General features: G+C 44.1%; 1 protein-coding gene and 1 pseudogene across 2 annotated transcripts in view; one reads left to right on the top strand and one right to left on the bottom strand.

Moving 5' to 3' along the window:
- MTOR (mechanistic target of rapamycin kinase) overlaps positions 1 to 24,851 on the top strand; it is a 156,527-nt gene that overhangs the window by 102,335 nt on the left and 29,341 nt on the right. For both annotated transcript variants that reach the window (XM_024253096.2, XM_024253104.2), the window contains exons 30-36: positions 3,148 to 3,287; positions 10,187 to 10,287; positions 13,597 to 13,712; positions 15,229 to 15,306; positions 15,519 to 15,626; positions 20,471 to 20,596; positions 20,694 to 20,825. In XM_024253096.2, coding sequence (XP_024108864.1) covers positions 3,148 to 3,287; positions 10,187 to 10,287; positions 13,597 to 13,712; positions 15,229 to 15,306; positions 15,519 to 15,626; positions 20,471 to 20,596; positions 20,694 to 20,825 — 801 coding nt within the window. The remainder of the gene's footprint in view (positions 1 to 3,147; positions 3,288 to 10,186; positions 10,288 to 13,596; positions 13,713 to 15,228; positions 15,307 to 15,518; positions 15,627 to 20,470; positions 20,597 to 20,693; positions 20,826 to 24,851) is intronic.
- On the bottom strand, positions 7,984 to 8,083 carry LOC112131066 (U6 spliceosomal RNA; annotated as a pseudogene).

Below are 24,851 nucleotides of genomic sequence, written 5' to 3' on the forward strand. Positions count from 1 at the left end.
ACTTAGGAAGATAGCATGGCCAGTTCTTTAGAAAATACATGCTATACGGCTAGGCACAGTGGCTCACGCCTGCAATCCCAGCACTTTGGGAGGCTGAGACCGGCAGATCACCTGAGATCGGGAGTTCAAGACCAGCCTGACCAACGTGGAGAAACCCCATCTCTACTAAAAATACAAAATTAGCCGAGCATGGTGGTGCATACCTGTAATCATAGCTACTCGGGAGGCTGAAACAGGAGAATCACTTGAACCTGGGAGGCAGAGGTTGCAGTGAGCTGAGATTGTGCCATTGCACTCCAACCTGAGCAACAAGAGCAAAACTCCGCCTCAAAATAAATAAATAAATAAATAAATGCTATAATTGATATCTGACATTGAGGCATTTTTGTGTTCGTTATTGCTTACATAGCTACTTCCCTACTGCCATCTTTGGCCTACCAGTATTTAAAATGTTTCTGTTATTCTTTGTGGTCTTGGCAGGGCATTTTGATAACTTCTAAAATATATAAAGCATCAACTTAATCAACTTAGCATTGAATTCCTGGAAGGTCAAGAAGCTCTAGGTCCATATATTTGATGAGGAACCTTTTATTAGTCATGTAGGTCGCTTACTGTGGTTTGCCTTGATCAGGAGCCCAGGATGTTAAAGTGAGAAAAATTGGGAATATTTAACAGGTTTTGTTTGATCATCTAGCATTTTGCCTCACAGAAGGGCTAGTAAATTAGAATGAAACTTTTAAGGGAATCTTTTGCAATCTTTAGCACGTATTATCCTTTTTTTTTTTTTTTTTTTTTTTTGAGACGGAGTTTTGCTCTTGTTGCCCAGGCTGGAGTGCAATGGCACAATCTTGGCTCACTGCAACCTGTCTCCCGGGTTCAAGCAATTCTCCTGCCTCAGCCTCCCAAGAAGCTGGGATTACAGGCATGCACCACCATGCCCAGCTAATTTTGTGTTTTTATTAGAGACAGGATTTCTCCATGTTGATCAGGCTAGTCTCAAACTCCCGACTTCAGGTGATCCTCTCACCTCAGCCTCCCAAAGTGCTGGGATTACAGGTGTGAGTCACCATGCCCGGCCTTAGCACATATTATCTGTAACTAGACTAAGACAGCATTTCTCCAGATGATGGCAAAGTAAAAGAACTGTGTCTCATCCATCCTTGCCACAATCCTTGTTTGCAGAGAGAAGAAAGTAGGGCGAGAGGGCACTTCATGTACTCCACCTAGATCAAGATGTTCTCTCCTTTGATATCCTTAGAGCTTAGATCTCAGAAAGTGCTGACTGAGACAAGGACTCTGCAGACATCTGGTATTCAGGTGATCTGCCAGCAGATGGTTTATACACCATACTTAGAATGCCAGCCTTCAATGGAAGTTTCTCCATCTTCAGGTTCCAAAGGTGGCCATTAGCTCCAGGATTATTGCTAAACCCGTGGTGGATTTTCTGTTATATTTAGGTAGCTGAATCATATTAAGCTTGACAATGGTTTGCTTTTTCTTGGCAGAGCCTGTGCTTTCTCAGCAAAATTTATGTAACAGCAATCTCATTAGAATTTTGTGTGATTCATTGCTTAAACCTTATAGTTTCTGCAATCTATTGCAATTCAAAATATGCTGCCCTCTAACTGACCCACTCCATATGCTGCCCCCTCTCCCCTCTGCTTGTTCATGCTGAGTGTATGCCACACATTAGTCACCAGCTCTTTTTTTTTCTTTTCCACCCAGTATAGAAATTTGAAATGAGAAATCTACCAGTGCTTTTAAGTTTTACACTGTTTTTGTAGTCACTCTTTTCTAAGTTTCGTATTTTGTATTTAGGCATAATAGGTATTATTTTGGACAGGCTTGAAAAATGAAGTTGAGGTAGTTTGCCTTACATGGAGCCAGATATACCCATTTTGACAAACTCCACTGATGTTGGGCAAAGACTTTATGGCAGCAGAATTAGTCTAGGGGCAGCAGAGGGCACCGGCTCTGCCAGAAAGAACCAGACCAGGGGAGGTAGGTGCAAGGGAACAATCTCCAGCATAAATGACCTCTTTTCAGAGGTTCAAGAAGAAAAGATTATTTTAGACAGCTTAGCAGAGTAGTTGTTAGTCTACATACTGCACAAACATCAGTTTTATTTAGAAAGGGGAAGAGGGTAATGGGAGAAACTAGTGTGGGCCCTGCATTATATCATACAAATTTCACTGCAGAATCATATTGTTGTTAAAGAAATCCCTAGGGAGCCACTACCCTTGCCTGTGCAAAAATAGTCATTTATTGAGCTGATGATGAAGCAGCCCAGGAGAGAAATTGAGATGGAGGGCAGATAGAAAGCACATAAAACAGTCTCCTGATCATTTGGAGAGTCATAATCTGTAACTTTCAGACTGTAGCACCTCCTACTCATGTGGACAACACCCACTTTCAGCGTGGCATACCATCTGCTAGGGTAATGCAATCCCTGCTTTGGCCCCTGACGCTGGTAAACCTGCTAAGCACTGAGCAGGAGGGAACATTGGATGGGAGACTCTAGAAGAATAGGGGAAAGACTTTCCAAAAAATTTTAAGTGGTGTTGTTATATTTTAAATTATTATTTCCTGAATTTTTAAAAATGTATTAAGAAGTGCAGAGAATCAAGAGCTTTTAAAACGTGAGTTGTTTTCCTCCAGCAAACATGCAGATGAGGCCTGGTCTTTCTGGCCCCATCAGGAAAGCAGCTGCCATCCCTGTCAAGTAGCCCAGTGTCAGCACTCCAGCAGATCGGAGCGATGGCACCTTTGCAACAGCTCTGGTGCTCTGGTCGGCGTTTTCTGCTATCCCTAAATGATTTCCCCTGTCCTCACGTCCCCACATCCTGGTGTGTTCTGATGACCCATGTGTCTAGGAAGGAAATAATGGGGGAGGAGTATGGCCTGACGTCTGCTCTCAGATAATCCCAGGATCATTCCATCCATGTGCCAAGGAACCAGCATTTCCACCTTCCCCAAACAGCACTCCTCCAGATTGTCTGAAGTTGTTTTTAATCCAAGCCCAGACATAACAGTGATAGGTGAAGTGTCATGCGTACAACAGCACATTAGGAAAGAGAGTATGTGGATTAAACAATGTGATCCCTTCTTCTGTGTACCTCACAGCAGTCTTTCTTTCCTATGTAACAGGAGATCCAGGCTACCTGGTATGAGAAACTGCATGAGTGGGAGGATGCCCTTGTGGCCTATGACAAGAAAATGGACACGAACAAGGATGATCCAGAGCTGATGCTCGGCCGCATGCGCTGCCTCGAGGCCCTGGGGGAATGGTGAGCTTCCTAGAATGATGGCATGTGTGGCTGCAAGAGACTTCGTCTCTTTGATCTTTGGATTTGAAAGGAAGGCTTCCCCCCACACGGAGTTCTCACTTCAGACTCATTTTCTTCCACTTGATACTTCTCAGGAATCGTCTTTCACTTTTGGTGTTTTTCTCTCTCCATTCTATCTCAGCTACTAAGTAGGAAGGACTTCACTTAAACTTTATAATGCTCTAGGACAGGACAGCCTTGGGGATGCTCCTGGGATCTACTTCTCCTGTCTACTCTCCTGATCTTTACTGACCCAGTGAAGAGCTCATATTCTTACTTGGCAACCTTGATTTTTTAAATTAGCTCTTGCAAATGCTTTTAGGAAAGAAGAACAGTGACTGCCCTCTTCAGGTGCTTCACCTATATCGGATGCTTACTGTGTGTCCAGCACTATGCCAGGCTCCAAGGAAACAAAATACACAAGAAAACAGGCCTTCCCTGTGAGGTTGATGAGACAGGCACATAAACAGAGGGTTATTATAGCCTGAGAGGATGTTGATAATGGTATGAACCACGCTACCTTGAAAGCCCAAAGGAGGAAGCAGGGTGATTTTGCAGTACTTCCTGGAGGAAGGACTGAAAGTTAGGAGACAGGTAAAGGAGAAGGGAGGGGGGAAACAGGTACTCCAGGTGGAAGCAACAGTAATGCGTAACTGAGAACATTTGGCTAGGTTTTGGTTTGGAGAGTTGCTTGGGAATGTTGAAGGGAAAAAATGGCCTCCATTCTGTTTCCAACAACAAGTGCAACTTTTAAAAAATAGTTAAAATAAAATGCTATACTATCATTGTTAAACTGTTTAACTGCAGTTTTAAATGACTAAAATAGGCCGGGCACAGTGGCTCATGCCTGTAATCCCAACCCTTTGGGAGGCCAAGGCAGGCAGATCATTTGAAGTCAGAAGTTTGAGACCAGCCTGGCCAACATGGCGAAACCCCGTCTCCACTAAAAATAAAAAATTAGTTGGACGTGGTGATGCAGGCCTGTAATCCCAGCTACTCGGGAGGCTGAGGCAGGAGGATCACTTGAACCTGGGAGGCAGAGGTTGCAGTGAGCTGAGATTGCACCACTGCACTCCAGCCTGAGCGACAGAGCGAGACTCTATCTCAAAAAAATAAATAAAAATAAATAAAAAATAAATGACTAAAACAAAGTGCCATGCTACCTCCTGACTAGTGGATTATCCCTACTTTCTCTGGAACATGATACTGAGGGTCCACTGTTCCTTCATTCAGCCAGTAACTATCACGTGTGTATTCATTGCCAGTGTCTGTGCCAGGCCCTAGGGACACAGCTGTGAGCAAGACAGTCACAGCCCCTGCCTTCCCAGAGCTTACAGGACTGACAACCAGGCTGTCGTAATACATTGTGATACCATCAATAAAGAAGCCCAGGGGGCTGTGGGTAATAGAAAGCACCCTAATCAGCCTTGGGAGATATCAGGAGGAAATGATATCTAACTTGGACCTGTACAATGAGGAGCACAGTATGGGGGATTTTAGTAGGCCTTTTTGTTCAGATTCTTCTCTGTGACCCCCTGTCTTCAGAAATAAGGATGTTCGTTTCCTCCAGGTAAAGGGAAGGCATCTCTCACATGAGGGCCTTATGACCTCCTTCAGGGGAAGGTCAAAATATTTTTCCTAGATGTTATGACCTCCTTCAGGGGAAGGTCAAAATATTTTTCCTAGATGTTATGACCTGCTTCAGGGGATAAGGGCAGGGGATAGTCATAGTAATTTTTTTTTTGCTGCCATTTTCTTAAAATATTCAGTATGCCAAGGTGTGCCATATTTCAGGGTAGTATATCCTGACCCCCATCACAGGGATGTACATTGACGGTAATGTGCTGTTTATACCATTTTGCACTCTGCTGTTTTCACTTAACAAGTCTAGGCCACTGTTCCATATCAGCACCTATAGAGCTACTGCCTCATTTTTTTAATAGCTGCATGATATTTCATCATATCAATAAATCTAGTCTATTTAATATAGGCAAATTTTTATTTGTTTAGACATTTCCTACCTTGGAAAGTGTAAGAATATTGGACAAAATCAAAGTAAGTCTTCTAAAAGAATGATCTTTCACTACATGTAGTCTTTCTATACTACCTTAGCCTCCCTTGTTGCTGAGACTACAGGCACACACCACCACAGTGGGCTAATTTTTTTTATTTTTTGTAGCGACGGGGTCTCACAGTGCAGTCTAGGCTGGTTTTGAACTCCTGGGGTTCAAGCGATCCTCCCTCTTTGGCTTTCCAAAGTGCTAGGATTACAGGTGTGAGCCACTGTGCGCAGGCTTTTTTTTTTTTTTAAGAGGCAGGACTTTAATCTGTCTCTCAGTGGAGTGCAGTGGTGTAATCACAGCTCACTGTGGTCTTGAACTCCTGGACTCAAGCAATCCTCCCGCCTCAGCCTCCTGAGTAGAAGGAACTACAGAAATGCACCACCATGCCTGGCTAATTTTTTTAAATTATTTTTTGTAGGGATAGGGTCTCACTATGTTGCCAAGTTTGGCTGTTATTTCTTAATATAAAGTTATTACTACATCCCCAAGATAGAAGATGTTATAATGTTTTGCATGAAAATTTAATGTCAGTGAACTTAGCCTTAGGCATTGGATCATATATATATATAGAGAGAGAGAGAGAGAGAGATAATATTCTAAAATTATTTGAAAGTGGCTTGTCTGATTTAACCATCATTAGGAAGATTCAAAAGTGTTATTTATTTTTATAAATTAACATTAAAAGGCTGAGTGTGGTGGCTCACACCTGTAATCCCAAAACTTTGGGAGGCTGAGGCAGGCGAATTGCTTGAGCCCAGAAGTTTGACACTAGCCTGGGCAACAACAACAACAAAAATTCCATATTCATTTACCTGGATAAATTTAGGAAGCATGTCTTTTCAAATCTGCTTTATTCATTTATATAACTAAAGCTGTTGTTGTTGTTTTTCTCAGTCCAACAAGTATCTAAAGCTGTATTGTCCAATATGGCAGCCTCTAGCCATATGTGGTTTTTTTTTTTTTTTTTTTTTTGAGACGGAGTCTCACTCTGTCACCCAGGCTGGAGTGCAGTGCTGTGATTTCGGCTCACTGCAACCTTCACCTCCCAGGGTCAAGTGATTTTCCTGCCCCAGCCTTCTGAGTAGCTGGGATTATAGGCGTGCACCACCACTCCTGACTGATTTTTGTATTTTTAATAGAGATGGGGTTTCGCCATGTTGGCCAGGGTGGTCTTGAACTCCCGACCTCAAGAAATCCGCCTGCCTCAGCCTCCCAAAGTTCTGGGATTACAGGTGTGAGCCACTGCATCCGGCCTTATGGCTATTTTTAAATTAAATAAAATGTGAAACTCAGTTCCTCAGTCATACCACATTTTAGGTGTTCAGTAGCCACATGTGGCCAGTGGCTGCTGTATTGGACAGTGCACATAGAGAACTTTTCCATCATCACAGAAAGCTCTATTGGACAACACTGATCTAAGGCAAAAAAAAAAGTATGTTAATAAGAATTAGCCACATTATTTCAAAAACAATTTTTCTACTTTCAGATCAGCTGTCATACAATCATATCTTGTTACGAGAAAGATAAAACGAGATGGAAGTGTTCTTAAAATTCAACTCTAATCACTTCCTAAAATAGTGCAGTGTTTCACTGTTGCCATTGGATTTACATATAAATATCACAGCCTGGCATTCAAAGTCTTTCCTATTGTGGCACCAGCCTGCTTCTTCAGCACATTTCTCAGTGAACCCTTCTCTCATAATCTGAGCTCTGGCCGAATTATTCACTCTTCTCCAAATCCTACATTCATTCGTTCCGTTCTTTGAATTGCCCTCTTCTTCTGCCCCTTTTTCTACTTTTGAAATCCTCTTCACTGTTTCTTCCTTCTTGAAACGTCTCCTGGCCCCTTCCCCTTCCACTCGTCTCCTTTCACATTAAAGATGACCACTTTTCCTAGCTGGGTTAGTAGGAGCAGATTGGATGCATTGGAAGAGACTTGAGATGTGGTTTCCTCCAGTTCCTTCATTATAGTTGAAGAAACTGAGGCTCACAGAAGTTGAGATAACCGAGCTGAGTGATATCAATCTCCTGATGTTGCCGTTCTCAGTCCCAAATACCTCTGATCTCTTGGGTTCTTTCCAGTTTTATAGTTACCCATAAAGCATAAGTGGCTAGTAATGCTGACCAAAGGATTTAAGAATGTGGGAGACTAAAAGAGGTTTTAAAACGAGATGAAAGAAGCAGAATATTTTTCCTGATCATATGCAGGTTTCTGATACGGTTTATTCAGTCAATTCTGTTTAGAGTGCAATTTCTAAATTTCTTTTGTGTGCATATATCGTGAATATGCCTGAGGCAGATGTTCATCAGAGGTGACATCCAGAATGATCTGGAGTTAACAGTGAGCTGAGACCCTTCCCATTTCCCCGTGCTTATCTGCCTCCAGGAGGCTGTGAGAGCTAGGCAACCCCCACCCCCTGCCCCACCCAGCCCTATGGTGCAGGCAGCCATGCCTGCAGCCAAAGTGAACTACAGTGAACCCCCTTCTCAAACTGTTCCCCACACAGCCTCTAGGTCATTGAGAACAGATTCCTCTGGAGTGAGATCATAGGCCTTCAACCCTAAGAGGAGTCATGGAGCCATTCCAAATGAAAGAATACTTCCTAAGCTTTTTGTTTGTTTTAAATCTTCAGGGACCATGCTATCTTCTCTGTATCGTTCCAATTTTAGTATATGTGCTGCCAAAGCAAGCACTTTCTGCATTTTTTGCCAAAACACTAGGTGAGAAAATCAAAGTCTCAGAGGGTGCACCTTTTACCTAGTCCTCCGTATGTGTGGTGAAAGGTATCAGAAAAACGTATCCTAGTTGTTGCCCCATAAACAGTCTCATGTTTTTTATTTATTTGGTTTTGCCCCGGACCCAACCACCCTTGAGAGGCAGGACTCAGTATATTCTGCATTATTTTTTGTAACAAATTATGTGGAAGAGCAATGCTCTTTTCTGTGTACTGACCAAGCTCTGACAGCTGTTCCCACATAGCTGCATGGTGAAGGCAGTGCGAGGTTCACTGCTAGGGCTTGCCCTTCTGAGTTGCTGTTCCTACATTGCTCCCTGCTTTGTCTCTTGGGGTAACAGTTTGTGGGATTTCAGCACTGAACTTGCTTCCTGCTCTAGATGAAAAGAAAAACTACATCCTTGGTCCTGTGGCACAGAATCAGCTGATCCTGACAAAATAATAGAGGGAGGCTGAGTTAGGAGGGACAGCTTGCATGGAGGATGCATTCATCCAAGTTGCTTGTGTTCACCAGCTGTAAATTTTGAACCTATAGGGTTGGAAGGACCATTTGGAGATCATGCAGCTTTCTTTTCTACCTCTAGTCAGGATCCCTACAAAAATATGCTGTGCAGATGAGCTATGCCTCTGCTCTAAGCCAGTGGTTCTCAAACTGTGGCCCCTGGTCCAGCAACTTTGGTGTCACATAGAAACTTGTTACAAATGCACATTCTCAGCCCCTATCCCAGCACTACTGAGTCAGAAACTCAGAGGGTGGAGCCCAGCCATCTGAAGGAGCCCTCCAGGGGATTCTGATGCACTTAGTAGTTTGAGAACCCCTAGCAGGGCCCAGGAGTGAAGATTTCTAAGTCTCGGTGGCAGGAAACCAACACAGAGGTTTATCCTATTCCCTTAATGGAACTTCAGTAAATGCATAGGGCATCATGGCCACCAGTTCCTTTTTTTAGTCTCAGCTCTGTATTGAGCCAGAGTGCTTGTGTACCTGGTTTTCTTGATCATGTGCCAGAGAGATGACAAAGTTAATATCTGCTGTACTGCGATGCTGGATAATGGCCCTGAGTACCTCTCCTATACGTGGTCCACAGTCAGCTTCTTGGTGAGCTCAGCCTAGATTCCTTCTGCAGGGATCGACTTCAGTGTCTTTATCCCCGTCCTCCTACACCACCTTAGAGTGCAGAGCAGCTCGTGTTCCATGAGGCTTCTGACCTGGGCCACTTAGAACTTGTGCCCTTCCTCGTGACTCCACCTCCAGTGCCAAGTTAAATCAGCCTGCAGCATGTCTTTCAGAAAGCAGGAAAAATTAAGGAGTTTCCTAGCTGCACCTTGAAGCTCACATGAAATCAGGGGCTCGGATTTGCATAATAGCAGAGTTTATTTCTTTTCATTGAGAAGCGAAACATGAGAGGGAGTTTCAAAAGTCAAAAGCAAGACCCTATTCTAGGGCTTCCATGTTCTCTTTTGTTTATTGGGATGTCTTAAGCATCATTTATATCGCAATATCTCATAGTCCTTCACATTCAGCAATTGTGCAAAATTCTGAGAATAAGCAACATCTAGCTTTCTGGTAGATGTGACCATTGTAGAGCCTTTCTTCTGTACAGATTGATTTCATCTGGGTTTCATTTCAGACTGAAACCATTTGTATAATACTTTTAAGAGCCAGTTCTCCCTATAGCTTTGAGCCCAAAATGAATGTCCAGATGCGTCTCTTCAGATTGCTTTCTCTGTAGGCCTGCCAAAGGGAAAGAGCCCAGAATTCTTTGGCATAGGAGAGAAGTTATTTAATATTTATGAAGGGAGCCAGATGTTCAGAACATTTCATATCACAGAGTTAGACATGGTTCCTATCCTTGATAAACTCACCCAGACAAATTACAAACACCAGGTCATAGAAACAACAAATAGCCCATTGATTCTCTATTATGTGACCTAGTAGAATGTGCTTTTTTATTAAAGGTGTCCAGTTCCTGTGTAGTCCTCAACTAACCCAAGGGGCAGGAGAGGAAGATTGGTAGTTTAAGGAGATTTGGATTAATCTGACTATATAATTCATTTCCTTCAGGGGTCAACTCCACCAGCAGTGCTGTGAAAAGTGGACCCTGGTTAATGATGAGACCCAAGCCAAGATGGCCCGGATGGCTGCTGCAGCTGCATGGGGTTTAGGTAAAGCTTCCCTCACAGGCACCCTGTGAAGGAAGGGATGAGTGAGGCTGGGGGCTCGCATCAGAAGAGTAAGGTGCTGGCTCTAGGTGGAGATCCAGGTCTATGGAAGGGTAAAAACGGTCTGTATCCACCTACTTCTACACCTTTCATCTGTTCTTTCTACCTGATGATTTTTATTAACTTGTTAGACATAGGGAAAATTGGATCTTCGTGGGGAGGCCAAGGAAAACAGTGTACAAAATCAAAATTGAGATTTAGTGGGTGAGAAATACACACTTAGCACACTCACACAGAGTACTGATGCCAGATGCTTTTCCCCATACACCAAGCCATTGTCAGCAGACACCAATGGGGTGTTGTCAAGTAGTTCATTTCTGACACTATCTACTTGGAAATAGCATCAGATCCCACAGGTTAAGGGCTCATCCCAAAATATCGCCCCACTTCAGATGCCAATCACAAGTTCCAGGTTGTGATTTGTGTTTCTCACTGACCAGCTGTGAATTAGGGTTCCCATAACCCTCCTCCTCAGGTTTGATAATTTGCCAGGACAGCGCACATAACAAAAGGAGACACTTTACTTACATTTACTGGTTTATTATAAAGGGTATTATAAAAGATACAGATGAACAGGTACAATGAGGAAAGGTCTAGAAGGGTCTGGAGTGCAGAAGCTTCTGTCCTGTGGTACTGGGGTTTACCTTCACCCTCCCAGCACCTTCATCAACCTGGAAGCTCATTGTTCAAGAGTTTTTATTGCCTTTAATTTTCAACCTTTTCACCTTTCCTGGATGTCAGTGGACAGGGCTGAAAGTTCAAACCCGTTAATTACTTGGTCTTTCTGGTAACCAGCCCCATCCTGGAAGGGGAGAAGGAGGGAGAGACAACATAAAACAAAGTTTAAGTCACATGCTACTCAAAGAACCAATCTCTTTGGCAATAGGCTTGGATATTCTGCAAGGTTAGGGGGGTCATACACCTACACATTCAGCAGGGTACTAGGGTATGCATCTCTGTATCTCCATTTACCTTTTCAGTTGAAAGCAGAAATAAGAGATGAGGAGGCTGGGTGTGGAGACTAACACCTGTAATCCCAGCACTCTGTGAGGCCTGGGCAGGAGGATCACTTGAGCCCGGGAGTTTGAAATCAGCCTGGGCAACATAGTAACACTCCATCTCTACCAAATATATATACACACGCACACACACACATAATTTTTTTTTTTTTTTTTTGACATGGAGTCTCGCTCTGTCACCCAGGCTGGAGTGCAGTGGCACGATCTCAGCTCACTGCAACCTCCGCCTCCCGGGTTCAAGCAATTCTCTGCCTCGGCCCTCCGAGTAGCTGGGATTCCAGGCACTGCCACCACGCCCTGCTAATTTTTGTATTTTTAGTAGAGACGGGGTTTCACCATGTTGGCCAGGCTGGTCTTGAACTCCTGATCTTGTGAGCCACAGTGCCTGGCCCTAATTTTTTTGTTTTAAAGAGAGATGAGGAGAACTCTTTAGGTTCCTGCATCCAGCTATGCCTGAAGTCATAAAGTCATCTCTATAATTGGCCTTCTCAATAAATTTTTTCTTAAACCATTCTACCTTATCAGCATAATCAATAGGGGCTCATTATGAATAATAACACTCCTATGACTCAGGAATCAGGAAGTGCAGAGGGTTTTCGATAGCTCTATACCAGGCACTAGGGACAAAGACCAAACATATTTCCTCTTATACCACAGTAGGATTTGGCTTTGGTTGCCTAAAGCAAGTTACTGATTTATTTTCCTCTCTTATAAATGAAATCTAGAGGTAGGCGTTTCCAGACTAGTAGTTTCCAGACTAGTATTTTGGCTCTATTATCATTAGCCTTTTTCCAGATTTCTGCTTTGCATGCTCAGCCCGTGCCTCCATTTTAAAGTTCACCTCATGATCTAGCATGGTTGCTGGAGCTCCCCATGTTGTGTTTTTATCCCAAGCAGGAGTAAAGGGAGAGGACAGTTGTCTAACTCCTTTTATTAATATTTCTTAACTTATATTTTAGAACTTTCCCAATATATATAACAGTGAAGATTATAGTATAATGAACCCCCATCTGCCCTTCACCTTTTCCAGCAATTACAAACATTTTCACCATTTGTTGTCTCTATTCTCCTCTTTGCTGCCCAATTCTTACCCACCTCACTCCTACTCCCAGAGTATTTTAAAGCAGAGATTTCTTTTCAATCCCTGCAGACATGTTAATTTCTGACACTGGGCCCCAGCTAAGAGGATTATCAATATGTGTTCCAGAGATGGTCTTGATAAGAAGGGAGAGGATATGTAGAGTGTCCCTGGTGAAAAGCTTCCCCTGTGGAGCCCGGAGGAAAGTTACATAACCCTCTACCTCCATTCTCTTCTTCTGTCCCTCTTGAGTCACAGAGCTTATACCCTTTCCTTTCATGAGCTCTGGGCTAGATCCGGAACATTTTTCAAAAACAAATTGCTTCCTGAGGAGTCATCGTTAGCTATTTGCTTGTGCCCAGAGGCATAGAGAATGGATGAGCTGATGGTCTGGAGTGAGAGGCAGGAAAATGCCTTGTAAAATTGGCAGCCCTGTAGTTTGCAGCTAATGAAGCTGATATCTTTTCTGCAGATGGTCTTGGAAATCCTGGCATTTGATACATACTCACCCCACCAGGAGAAGTGGAATACCTCTTCCCAGATGCAGCTATTTCCCCTGTCTAATATGACACAGAGACCACTATGCTGTGACCTAGCCCATCTTTTTGTTATAATGGAGTAGCTTAAAATATTTATCTCCTCCCTCCTGAGGCAAAGATATTGCCAGAATGAAATGGGCAAGCTATTTGTCTAATCCTGTCCCCTATCATCTGTGTAATGGCCATTTTCAATTGTTTAGAGGAAAATGTAATTTCACAACATACCATTGAACTGTGAGCTGTCTCAGTAGTAAGGAAGAAAGCAATTTTGTTTCACCTGGAGAAACCTGAGAGAGTTCTCTAGGATAATAAGGTGCTGCGTTCAGCCCACTTGATGTGCAGACTTCACACTCATGCACTTCCCCTCATCTGTCAAGATGCTCCCTGGGCAGCCATGGAGTCCTGTGTTTGGAAGACAGATGTGCCTTTTTTGTTAAGTCAACCTGCATAGTGTGTATAGGGGCTCTGCAGGATTTTGGTACATGAGGCTCAAGTTCATTTGTCTTGTTTATATCCCAAGCTAAAGGAAAATAACAATGGCAAGACCTGTTTGAGATTCTGCCTTTAGCCCAACCAGCCAACCCCCTTGATGCTTTCTGTCTGTGTGTGTGTATAGGTCAGTGGGACAGCATGGAAGAATACACCTGTATGATCCCTCGGGACACCCATGATGGGGCATTTTATAGAGCTGTGCTGGCACTGCATCAGGACCTCTTCTCCTTGGCACAACAGGTAAAAACCTACATGCACCCAGATCTCTCAGCGAGGAAAAGACTGTAGTGCTTCTAAGCACATGGTGCTTTGGTAAATAAGCTATTGTACTTCAGGTCTGATGTTTACTTGGCTCTGTGAGTGCATTTGAATGTTTTTGATGCATTGTACTCAGAAGACTGCCAGCAGGTCAGCTGGGGCTACTTTTTGTTCTGAGGGGGACAAATGTGTTCTGGAAGCTACCGTCTCGGTTGCTTTTGGAGTTAGCTTGTTGGGTCATCATTGTATCCCTTGTTGTAGAGAGAAGCTGTATTTCACCAAAAGATAGCATTCAGAGAGCCAGCAGTCTCACTGTGCAGCAGAAATCAGTCACAAGGGTCTTCTGGCCATGCAGGCATGTCACACATTGATTACCTTCCGAGGAAGCTAGTACTTATTTGCAAATAGTGTGCTGACTTGCAGAATGAAATAATGAAGTAATCCCATCCACCCTGTCAGACACGAGACTTAGATGAGGTGCCTGGGTAAATGATCTGAGCACTTAAGGCATTGGGACACTATAATTAACCTTAAACATTCAAAAACGGGAAAAGCTCTGCATGAGGGGTTTTTAATTGATGGCACAGAGGAAACTCAAACTGCAGTGCTATGGCATCCCCCAGGCTCTCGTTTATGTGATGAGAACCAAGATCTCAGTTGTCTCTGTCAGAGACACAAGAGCTCCCGTTCACGTGGACAGGATTGGGCATCTCTGCCAATTTTAGAGACACTCCCTCATAAGGACAGAGGGTGCTTGGAAGCCAAAGCTACCACCTGGAGCCATTGAAGTGTGTGCAGAATCTATTTTCATAAACATGCCCAGCACGAAAAAGTTAAAAGAGGGTAGATCCCCAGGCTGGGCACAGTGGCTCACACCTGTAATCCCAGCACTTTGGGAGGCCAAGGCAGATGGATCACTTGAGACCAGGAGTTCAAGACCAGCCTGCCCAACATGGTGAAACCCTATCTCTACTAAAAATACAAAAATTAGCTGGGCGTGGTGGCGGGCACCTGTAACCCCAGCATCCCAGCTACTTGGGAGGCTGAGGCAAGAGAATCGCTTGAGCCCGGGAGGTGGAGACTGCAGTGAGCCAAGATCACACCACTGCACTCCAGCCTGGGTGACAGAGTGAGACTATGTCTCAGAGAAAAAAAAAAAAAAAAAAGTAGATCCCCAGTTATGTCCTCTTGAGATGCAAGACCCATGATTTGGTTTTACAGCCCACATTCCCATGCCCTTGCCACCTAAGATTTTGTGTATTACCTTAGATAGATGTTAAAGGTTTGGATGCCATACATTTCTGTCTTTGATGAGAAATTGGATAATACCTCCTCTCAAGCCATTCAGTTCTGGGAAAATGCCCTTCTTCAGTGAATTTCTCTTTTCATCCCTGGAATTTAAGTGAGACAGATAACTTCTGTAGCTAGTTGGGGTGCCCTAAAATAACCCTAAGCTCCCAACTCCAGAGCTCAGTCCCAAGGGTTGTTTCTCTTCTAGTGCATTGACAAGGCCAGGGACCTGCTGGATGCTGAATTAACTGCGATGGCAGGAGAGAGTTACAGTCGGGCATATGGGGTAAGTGTCAACTATTCTGCACATTGTCATTTTTGAGGCTTATTTCCATACTTTTTTCAGAATGGGCTATTGAGAACTCACAGGCTGCTGGAAACATGCCTGTTTTCTCTGATCGGCAGATACCCTGACACCAGAAGGAATGATTTAAATTAATCCTGTCTTTTGGATTGTTCGTGCAGTAATTAGTTTGGAATGTGATTTGCTTCCATCAGGCCATGGTTTCTTGCCACATGCTGTCCGAGCTGGAGGAGGTTATCCAGTACAAACTTGTCCCCGAGCGACGAGAGATCATCCGCCAGATCTGGTGGGAGAGACTGCAGGTGAGCTTGGTAGAAAGCCCCAGTTCACCCGCCTATCCCTACCCCTTCCAGGACCTGGGCGAGTGCCCCACTCCACCCCAGCTCTTACTCAACTTGCTTTTCCTGCCTCCTCCACCAGTGTGTTGCTTGGCTTGCATACGAAGCAGAATACTCAAAAGCTCCTCACCTAAACTTAAAGCTGTGAGAGAATGACCAATTTTCCAGTCTCTTCTTAGTCTCTTCTCTAGGAATTAAAAAAAATGTTTTTTAATAAGTGACACCTGTGATCAGTCAGTTAGGAATCATAACCTCAAAATCAGTGGTTCTCAACCTTAGCGGCACAGTAGAATCACCTGGAGAGCTTTTTAAAATCCTGATGCCCAGGCTATTCCCCAGGCCAATTAAATTTCTGGGGAGAGACTCAGGATCAGTATCTTTTCAGGTTCCTCCAGATGATTCCACAAGCCAAAGCTGAGAACCACTGCTCTAACTACACTTGCAAGCCACCTGCACCAGCTTTTCAGATGGGGTTGCCTTAGGTTCTCATTGGCCAACTCCTGCTATTTATAGTTACTTAGGTCAGAGTCATCCTGTCACCTCTATTGAGACTTTTTTTCCACTGCAGTTTCCCCTTGTAGAGAAGCTTTCCCAAGTCCTCCATCAGTGTTTTCATTGTCACATTCTGATCGTTTTAACATGAGGAACTGTCACTCCAGGTCTGGGAGTCAGGAGTCTAAGTGTTCTGGGAAGGATGGCCAGTTCTCCCATTCCTTGAGTGGGTAGGATAGGAAGTTCATCAGCAAAAGGAAAAAGAGAGAAAGCCTTTACCCCTCCAGAAACCATTTGTCTCCCTGCCTATCATAATCCATCCCCCCAATTATAAGCCATTTCCTCTCAACTAGATCCCCACCTAATTGCTAATTCCAAATTCTTGCTTCAGACCAATTGAAGTTTGTGCTTCCAGGCGTCTCAGTAGGCTGCGACAAAACCTTTTGACTCCAAACACATTCCTGCGTAGGAAGCTCAGGGCACATTCCCCTGGACAGGAAAGAGCAATGGGCAAAGGAACATCTATGAATACAGTCATTTATGGCTCTGAAATGAGCACATACAGTTCTTTTACATGTTTTATTAGTAATTATGAAATGCCCAGTGAATGTTTTGATGGAAAATTGTCTCCTGGGCACCAGAAAGAATTCCACAAATAAGCATTTCCCACTTGATTTGTACACACCCCAGTTCTTTGAAATGCCTATAATAAAGAGTTTCTACAGCAGAGATCTGATGAACCTTCTGACAGTCTGACAAGTGGGACTTGATCCAAATGTAGACTTAGAGGAGAGGGGAGGCATGGAATGAGTCCTGGAAAGAGAGATGCCTGTCTGACTTTACTGGGTCCAGGACACTGTCACCACCTTAAGCCTTCGTGACTTTCCTATCTTGAGGCAGCAAGATGTTTTTTGGCTTACAGGAGGCCAAATTATTTCAGCATCTGGGAGAACCTAACTATTGGTGAGAAGTAACAAAAAACAATCACTCAATGTACTTTTTTCTGTTATATAACTTTCGAAATCATTGTTGTCACACTTCATGGGATGGAAAAATGTGGTCCAAGGCCTGAAAGTAAAGCATTACATTTATAGTGGAAATTTGGCTCTTGTGGATGGCTTGCTGTCAAGTGAACTGCTGGGGCTAGAAAACTGCCATTTTGTGGTCAAATAATTTAAATTAAAATCCCCAACCAGTATTATAGTAGTGGAAAAATACATGTTTGTTACTTTTCTTCAGAGTTGCACCAATGCTTTTGGTTCCTAAGACCCTCCCATAGGGCAGTTAGAGAGGTCAGCCTTATTGGCGCTGGGTCTCGTCTTGCCTTGGGTTCTCCAGTCAGGCTCAGACTGCATCTTATCATAGCTAAAAGCCTGAGATCATTGTTGCTAGACTTTTAAGTTTATCTCCATGGAGGACAGCTCCATGGGTTCATGGAATTTACCATGAAGCAGTAGATCTCAGGAACTCCCCTTCTGAGTCTGACTTCTTATCAACAAGGATGAAAAAGGAGTTCACTTGGCCGGGCATGATGGCTCACACCTGTAATCCCAGCACTTTGGGAGGCTGAGGCAGGTGGATCGCTTGAGGTCAGGAGTTTGAGACTTAGCCTGGCCAACATAGAGAAACCCCCTCTCTGCTAAAAGAAAAAAATAAAAAATTAGCCAGGTGTGGTGGCACACACCTGTAATCCCAGCTACTTGGGAGGCTGAGGCAGGAGAATCGCTTGAACCTGGGAGGCAGAGGTTGCACTGAGCCAAGATAGTGCCGTTGCACTGAGCCAAGATAGTGCCACTGCACTCCAGCCTGAGGGACAGAATGAGACTCCGTCTCCAAAAAAAAAAAAGGAGCTCACCTGACTCTCTGTAGTTGTTAGATGTAAAATTAGCTTAAGCCCCTTTGATAATTAATTCACTTTTTTTATTATTTTATTTTATTTATTTATTTATTTATTTTTTTTTTTTGAGATGGAATCTCGCTCAGTCCCCCAGGCTGGAGTGCAGTGGCATGATCTCAGCTCACTGCAAGCTCTGCCTCCCGAGTTCATGCCATTCTGCCTCAGCCTCCTGAGTAGCTGGGACTACAGGCGCCTACCACCACGCCTGGCTAATTTTTTTTTTTTTTTTTTTTTTGTATTTTTTAGTAGAGATGGGGTTTCACCGTATTATCCAGGATGATCTCGATCTCCTGACCTGTGATCTGCCCACCTCGGCCTCCCAAAGTGCTGGGATTACAGGCATGAGCCACCGCGCCTGGCCTTTTTTTTTTTTTTTAATTATAAAGAATTTGTGGCCAGGCGCAGTGGCTCATGCCTGTAATCCCAGCACTTTAGGAGGCCGAGGTGGGTGGATTGCTTGAGGTCAGGAGTTCAAGACCAGGCTGGCCAACATGGCAAAACCCCATATCTACTAAAAATACAAAAATTAGCGAGGCATGGTGGCACACACCTGTAGTTCCAGCTACTCAGGAGGCTGAAGCAGGAGAATCGCTTGAACCTTGGAGGCAGAGGTTGCAGTGAGCTGAGACCGCACCACTGCACTCCAGCCTGGGCAACAAGAGCGATCCCACCTATAATCCCAGCACATTGGGAGGCTAAGGCAGGCAGATAGCTTAAGCCCAGGAGTTTGAGACTGGCCTTGTCAATGTGGCAAAACGCCGTCTCTTCAAAAAATACAAAAATTAGGCAGATGTGATGTGCGCCCATAGTCCCAGCTACTCAGGAGGTTGAGGCTGGAGATCGCTTGAACCTGGGAGGTTGAGGCTGCAGTGAGCCGTGATTGCACCACTTTACTCCAACCTGGGTGACAGAGTGAGACCCTGTCAAAAAAAGAGAAAGAAGAATTTCTGAGTGTAACTGAATGAAGCATTTCCCCTTCTGTGTATACTTTCTGATCTGAGATGAGTAGAAATGAAGAACAAAGAATCTAAGATGCCAACATACATGGTATCTCAACAGTCTTTTTTTTTTTTTTTTCCCAGAAGTCTTAATGGAGGTTTAGGCTTTAATAACTTCAGAAACATAAATGCTACCAACTTAAAAACAATGTCACTTCAAAATTTTTTAAACTTCTTTACATTTAATTCATTTTTGAACTTTGAATGTTACATTTTAAATTTAATTTCTTTGTCAGTGATAGTCATCTTCAACCAGAAAGACTGAAACAAAATTTTAAAGTTGAAGATGTATTATGTGTTATTCACCATTCACAAAATAAATTGAAATCAATCATTTAATTTATTTAATCCTCACCGTATCCCTTTGAAACTGGTACTATTTTTATTCTGCTCTACAGATCTGTCAGAGGTTAAGTGATTTGCCCAAAGTCACATAGGGTAGCAAGTGACAGAGGCAGGATTCAAGCTCCAAACCCATGCTATACCATCTCTCAAACTGCTGAGACGCCCCTAAGGGCAGGGGTCCCCAGACCCGCGGCCGGGGACCTGTGAGTAGCCTGTTAGGAACTGGGAGGCACAGCAGGAGGTGAGGGATGGGCAAGCTCCACCTCCTGTCAGATCAGCAGCCACATTGGATTCTCACAGGAGCATGAACCCTATTATGAACTGCGCATGCCCGGGATCTAGGTTGCACGCTCCTTATGAGAATCTAATGCCTGATGATCTGAGGTGAAACAGTCATCTGAAAACCATCCCCCCGCCCCCCGCCCAATCTGTGGAATAATTGTCTTCCACAAAACTAGTCCCTGGTGCCAAAAAGGTTGGGGACCGCTGCCTAAGGGTATTTCACTCACAGTACCCTTAACCTGAGAAAGCTGAGATTCTATCAGCAAATCTCCTTTGTGTTTCAGAGTGGATTTGGCTGTGGCTTGCAGGGAAGTTAAAATGTATCAGAAAGCCAGGCATGGTGGGTCATGCCTGTAATCCCAGAACTTTGGGAGGCGAAGCAGGCAGAGCACTTAAGGTCAGGAGTTCGAGACCAGCCTTGCCATCATGGTGAAACACCATCTCTATAAAAAATACAAGAAAAGGCCGGGGGCGCTGGCTCGCGCCTGTAATCCCAGCACTTTGGGAGGCCAAGATGGTTGGATCACGAGGTCAGGAGTTCAAGACCAGCCTGGCCAAGATGCTGAAACCCCATCTCTACTAAAAGTACAAAACTTAGCCAGGCATGATGGCACACGCCTGTAATCCCAGCTACTCGGGAGGCTGAGGCAGGAGAATTGCTTGAACCCGGGAGGCAGAGGTTGCAGTGAGCCAAGATTGCACCACTGCACTCCAGCCTGGGCGACAGAGCAAGACTCTGCCTCAAAAACAATGTATCAGAAGACATATCTAATCTTCACTTCTGAATGTTCCAGGGCTGCCAGCGTATCGTAGAGGACTGGCAGAAAATCCTTATGGTGCGGTCCCTTGTGGTCAGCCCTCACGAAGACATGAGAACCTGGCTCAAGTATGCAAGCCTGTGCGGCAAGAGTGGCAGGCTGGTGAGTGACAACCACCCACCCACATGGGCAGGTAGGGCCCCATGGTGTCCCTGGGCTGTCCAGTTCTGTCTATAACCCAGTCTCTCTTATTTTTAAGGCTCTTGCTCATAAAACCTTAGTGTTGCTCCTGGGAGTTGATCCATCTCGGCAACTTGACCATCCTCTGCCAACAGTTCACCCTCAGGTGACCTATGCCTACATGAAAAACATGTGGAAGAGTGCCCGCAAGGTCTGTATCCCAGCGCATCCAGAACAGACCACCTTCTCCAGAATGCTCACCTAATCTGCTTCTCTCTGCCTCTTTAAGGCCAGAAAAGAAACAGTGTTTAAACCACCTACTCACAATGTCAGAGAGTCTCTTCCTGTTATGAAGCTGTTTGGCCTGATTTCATAAAGTGAATCATAGTTGAGGAGATGGCGTGTATACCGTTGATGAAACCAATGAATGTGACCACAGTTATATGTATTCGTATCTAGAAAGTGCTGGGACATAGAAAGGGCACACTTTCTACCCCTAAGAGAAGATGGGCTGTTTGGTACAAAAAAGAGCAGATTTGTAAATACACAGACTAGAACTTTCACAAGACCAATTTGGGTTTTTCAGACTTCTGGTCTCCTCTCCTGTCATCAGTTTGGATTCACAAGGAATAACATGCAGGGTATAATGCTGAAACCAGGAGGGAAAGTTATCTTGAAGCCAATGTAGAATTCTTCTGACTTTATTTACAGACAAGCCCTTGGGAAATAGATGTGGCTCCTGGTTTGGGGTTTTTTTTCTTTAAACAATCTGCCTGGATGATGGTGAGGACTAATAAACAGTAGGCCCTGGAGGCAAAGTCAGCACCTGCTTTGGCTTCCCCTTCCTCCTTCTTACCAAAAGGAAGAGGGAGTCTCACTAGCCTTCTCTCCCCATTGTGACCCCCACAGTGAGGTACCTGAGATAAGAGACGAATAAAACCCAGCCACTGGAGCCTCTGCTGTGGGAAGATCTCATAAAATAGAAGTTGTGTTTCTGCAGAAGGCACACTTAGGAGATCTGGGGACTGGGTCTAGAAATTGACTAGTTTTATACATGACTGACTCAGGGTGGCTGTGAATACCACCCAGAGTGGGATCAGCCAGCCTGTACCCAGGCACCTGGTCTTTGGGATTTACTGCAGTACCAATGACCTAAGTTTCCTTCTTCAAATGTGCAGCTTGGAGATTTTGTTTGTTTTTTGTTGTTTTGTTTTATTTTTCAGTCTCTGTGAGCCTCCCAGGCCAGAGCATTTCTGATTCAAAGCCTGACCTCCTCCAGGCAAATGAGAAAAACAGAAGGTGCTGGATCTGAGTATAGTCTGGTTTCCCTCCTATGTATAGCCTCCAAGTCTTTGACTGTCTTGCCCAAGGCAGGCCAAAGAAGTCTTTTGGGTAATATCTCAAGCAAGGAGTGGCTTCTTTCAACATAAGACCCCAGCCCAACTTCTCCATGGAATAGTCTTTCTTAGTAGCCCAAATTCTGTGGAATTAAAAATTAGGAACCTATTTAAAGTAAAGTGCTGGGACTTCAAGCCCAGAACTAGAGATGTCATATCTTCATAGTTAAGGAGCTACCCAAGGAAAACTGACTACTTAATAATTGTGCTGCTGAGCAAGACACTCACTGAGCCTTTCTTTCCTCCACTGTAAACAAGAATCATGCTCTGCCTCGCCTGAGGCAAAGGAAAGTAGTTGTGGGAAAAGCAGACCCTGTTATCCTGGAAGGCATCAGGCTGTGGGTATATGTATCATGTTTTCCTAGACAAGACAGTTCACCGAGTCCAGAGACAGGCTGGTCCTTCTGTAAAATTTCACCGAGCCAAGGCCATTGTTCTTGCCCACAAACCCACCTGTGCAATCTAGAACCAGAATACTGTGCCTGGCTAAAATCCTGCGGGCCTATGAGAAGCCCCTTCTTCCAAGTGACAGGTCCTTCATTTATAAGAGGGAAAGAATCATTTTTCCCTTTTTCATTTCCTGGGGATGGAGAAAACAAATTTTAAATAGAAAATTTCCAATTCCTTGAAAATAAGTTGTCTTGTATTATACAGTAGAAAGATACTGGATTATCTTATGCTGGATAAATCAAATATTGGGCTTCAAATCCAAACTTAATACCCAGCCTCCCCAGCTTTGGCAGTTTATATTTTGTTCAGCTCCTTATTAAGTCCACCAAAGAGTTTAAACCCAGTGTCTCGACTGTAGATGGCAGGTAGCTTATGGGCTCTGAAAAGCACCTACCATCAGCATTCCTAGTTTAGCTCCTACCTGCGTGATGTACGCAATGATCACACTGAGTTATCACCTTTTTAGTGATTGAGTTTTTTTACTACCACCTCCCAATTCTTTTTTTTTTTTTTTAAATCAGATTTATGCCAGGTGTGGTGGCTCACACCTATAATCCAGCACTTTGGGAGGCTGAGGTAGGCGAATCACTTGAGGTCAGGAGTTTGAGACCAGCCTGGGCAACATGGTGAAGCACCGTCTCTACTAAAAATGCAAAAATTAGCCGGGTGTGATGGTGCACACCTGTACTCCCAGCTACTCGGGTAGTTGAGGCGGGAGAATCGCTTGAACCTGGGAGGCAGAGGTTGCAGTGAGCCAAGATCACGCCACTGCACTGCATCCTGGGTGACAAGAGCGAAACTCTGTTTCAAAAAAAAAAAAAAAAATCAGATTTAAGACAGGTCAATATAGTTCTCCTAGAAAAAAAAACTAAAGGGTGGTTCACACCTGTAATCCAAGCACTTTGGGAGGCTGTGGTGGGAGGATTGCTTGAGCCCAGGAATTTGAGACCAACCTGGGCAACATAGCAAGACCTCATCTCTACTAAAAATTAAAATTAACTGGGCGTGGTGGTGTGTGCCTGTAGTTTCAGCTACTGGGAGGCTGAGGTAGGAGGATCACTTGAGCAAAAGTGTTCAAGTCTGCAGTGAACTATCATTGCACCACTGCACTCCAGCCTGGGTAACAGAGTGAGAGACCCTGTCTCTAAAGAAATAAAAATTTAAATTAAAAAAATTAAAATTAAAGGAACATTTATCACTTCCCAAGTGTGGGATGCTATTGTAGTTCATTTTTCAAAGCTAGTGGTGAGTAATGGATCTCTGTGAAGACAGAAGTCTGAGGGAGACAGGTGTCTTGTTAAGTGTTGGAACATCTGTGTGCCTGCCCTGTCCTCATGCATGGATTAGCTGCTTGATCAATTGTTTGTCATGTCATTCTGGCTCTGGGTTAACCCAATCTCTTCATGCCAATTAATTCCTTATATTGAAAAGCATCTGAGGTTGGTCCTGGCCCCCAAGCTAGGGAGTTTCATTTTCTTCAAGGCCATCATCACTAACATGTTTTTTTGTTTTTTTGTTTTTTTTGTTTGAGACAGAGTTTCGCTCTTGTCACCCAAACTGGAGTGCAGTGGTATGATCTCAGCTCACTGCAACCTCTGCCTCCAGGTTCAAGCAATTCTCCTGCCTCAGCCTCCTGAGTAGCTGGGATTACAGGCAGCCACCACCACGCCCAGCTAATTTTTGTATTTTTAGTAGAGACGGGGTTTCACCATATTGGCCAGGCTGGTCTCAAACTCCTGACCTCAGGTGATCCACCCACCTTGGCCTCCCAAAGTGCTGAGATTACAGGCGTGAGCCACCACACCCAGCCTTTTTTCTTTTCTTTTCTTTTTTTTTTTTTTTTTTTTTGAGATAGTCTCACTCTGTTGCCCAGGTTGGAATGCAGTGGCACGATCTTGGCTCACTGCAACCTCCGCCTCCCAGGTTCAAGCAATTCTCCTGCCTCAGCCTCCCAAATAGCTGGGATTACAGGTGTGCCCCACCACGCCCGGCTAATTTTTGTATTTTTAGTAGAGACAGGTTTCACCATGTTGGCCAGGCTGGTCTGGAACTCCTGACCTCACATGATCCACTCACCTTGGCCTCCTAAAGTGCTGGGATTACAGGTGTGAGCCACTGCACCTGGCTAACATGTTTTTATTTAAAACAAACAAAAATACCTCTTATATGATTTACCATAAGGAGAACTGTTACTTATCTGAAGTCTTGATTTTTTCCTTCTTCTGCAGCACAGAACACATTGCCTCTTTTTCACATTCTCTCATATAATGTTTCCTTTCCCTGTGTTAATGCATTTAGATTTTGCCATTTTTCCATTTGAGCTTTTGATGTTTGTACATTCTATCTCCATCCTTGAAGGCCTTTATTATTATTTTTGTTTCTATTTGTGA

The sequence above is a fragment of the Pongo abelii genome, chromosome 1, assembly GCF_028885655.2.
Source record: "Pongo abelii isolate AG06213 chromosome 1, NHGRI_mPonAbe1-v2.0_pri, whole genome shotgun sequence".
Classification (NCBI taxonomy): Eukaryota; Metazoa; Chordata; class Mammalia; order Primates; family Hominidae; genus Pongo; species Pongo abelii.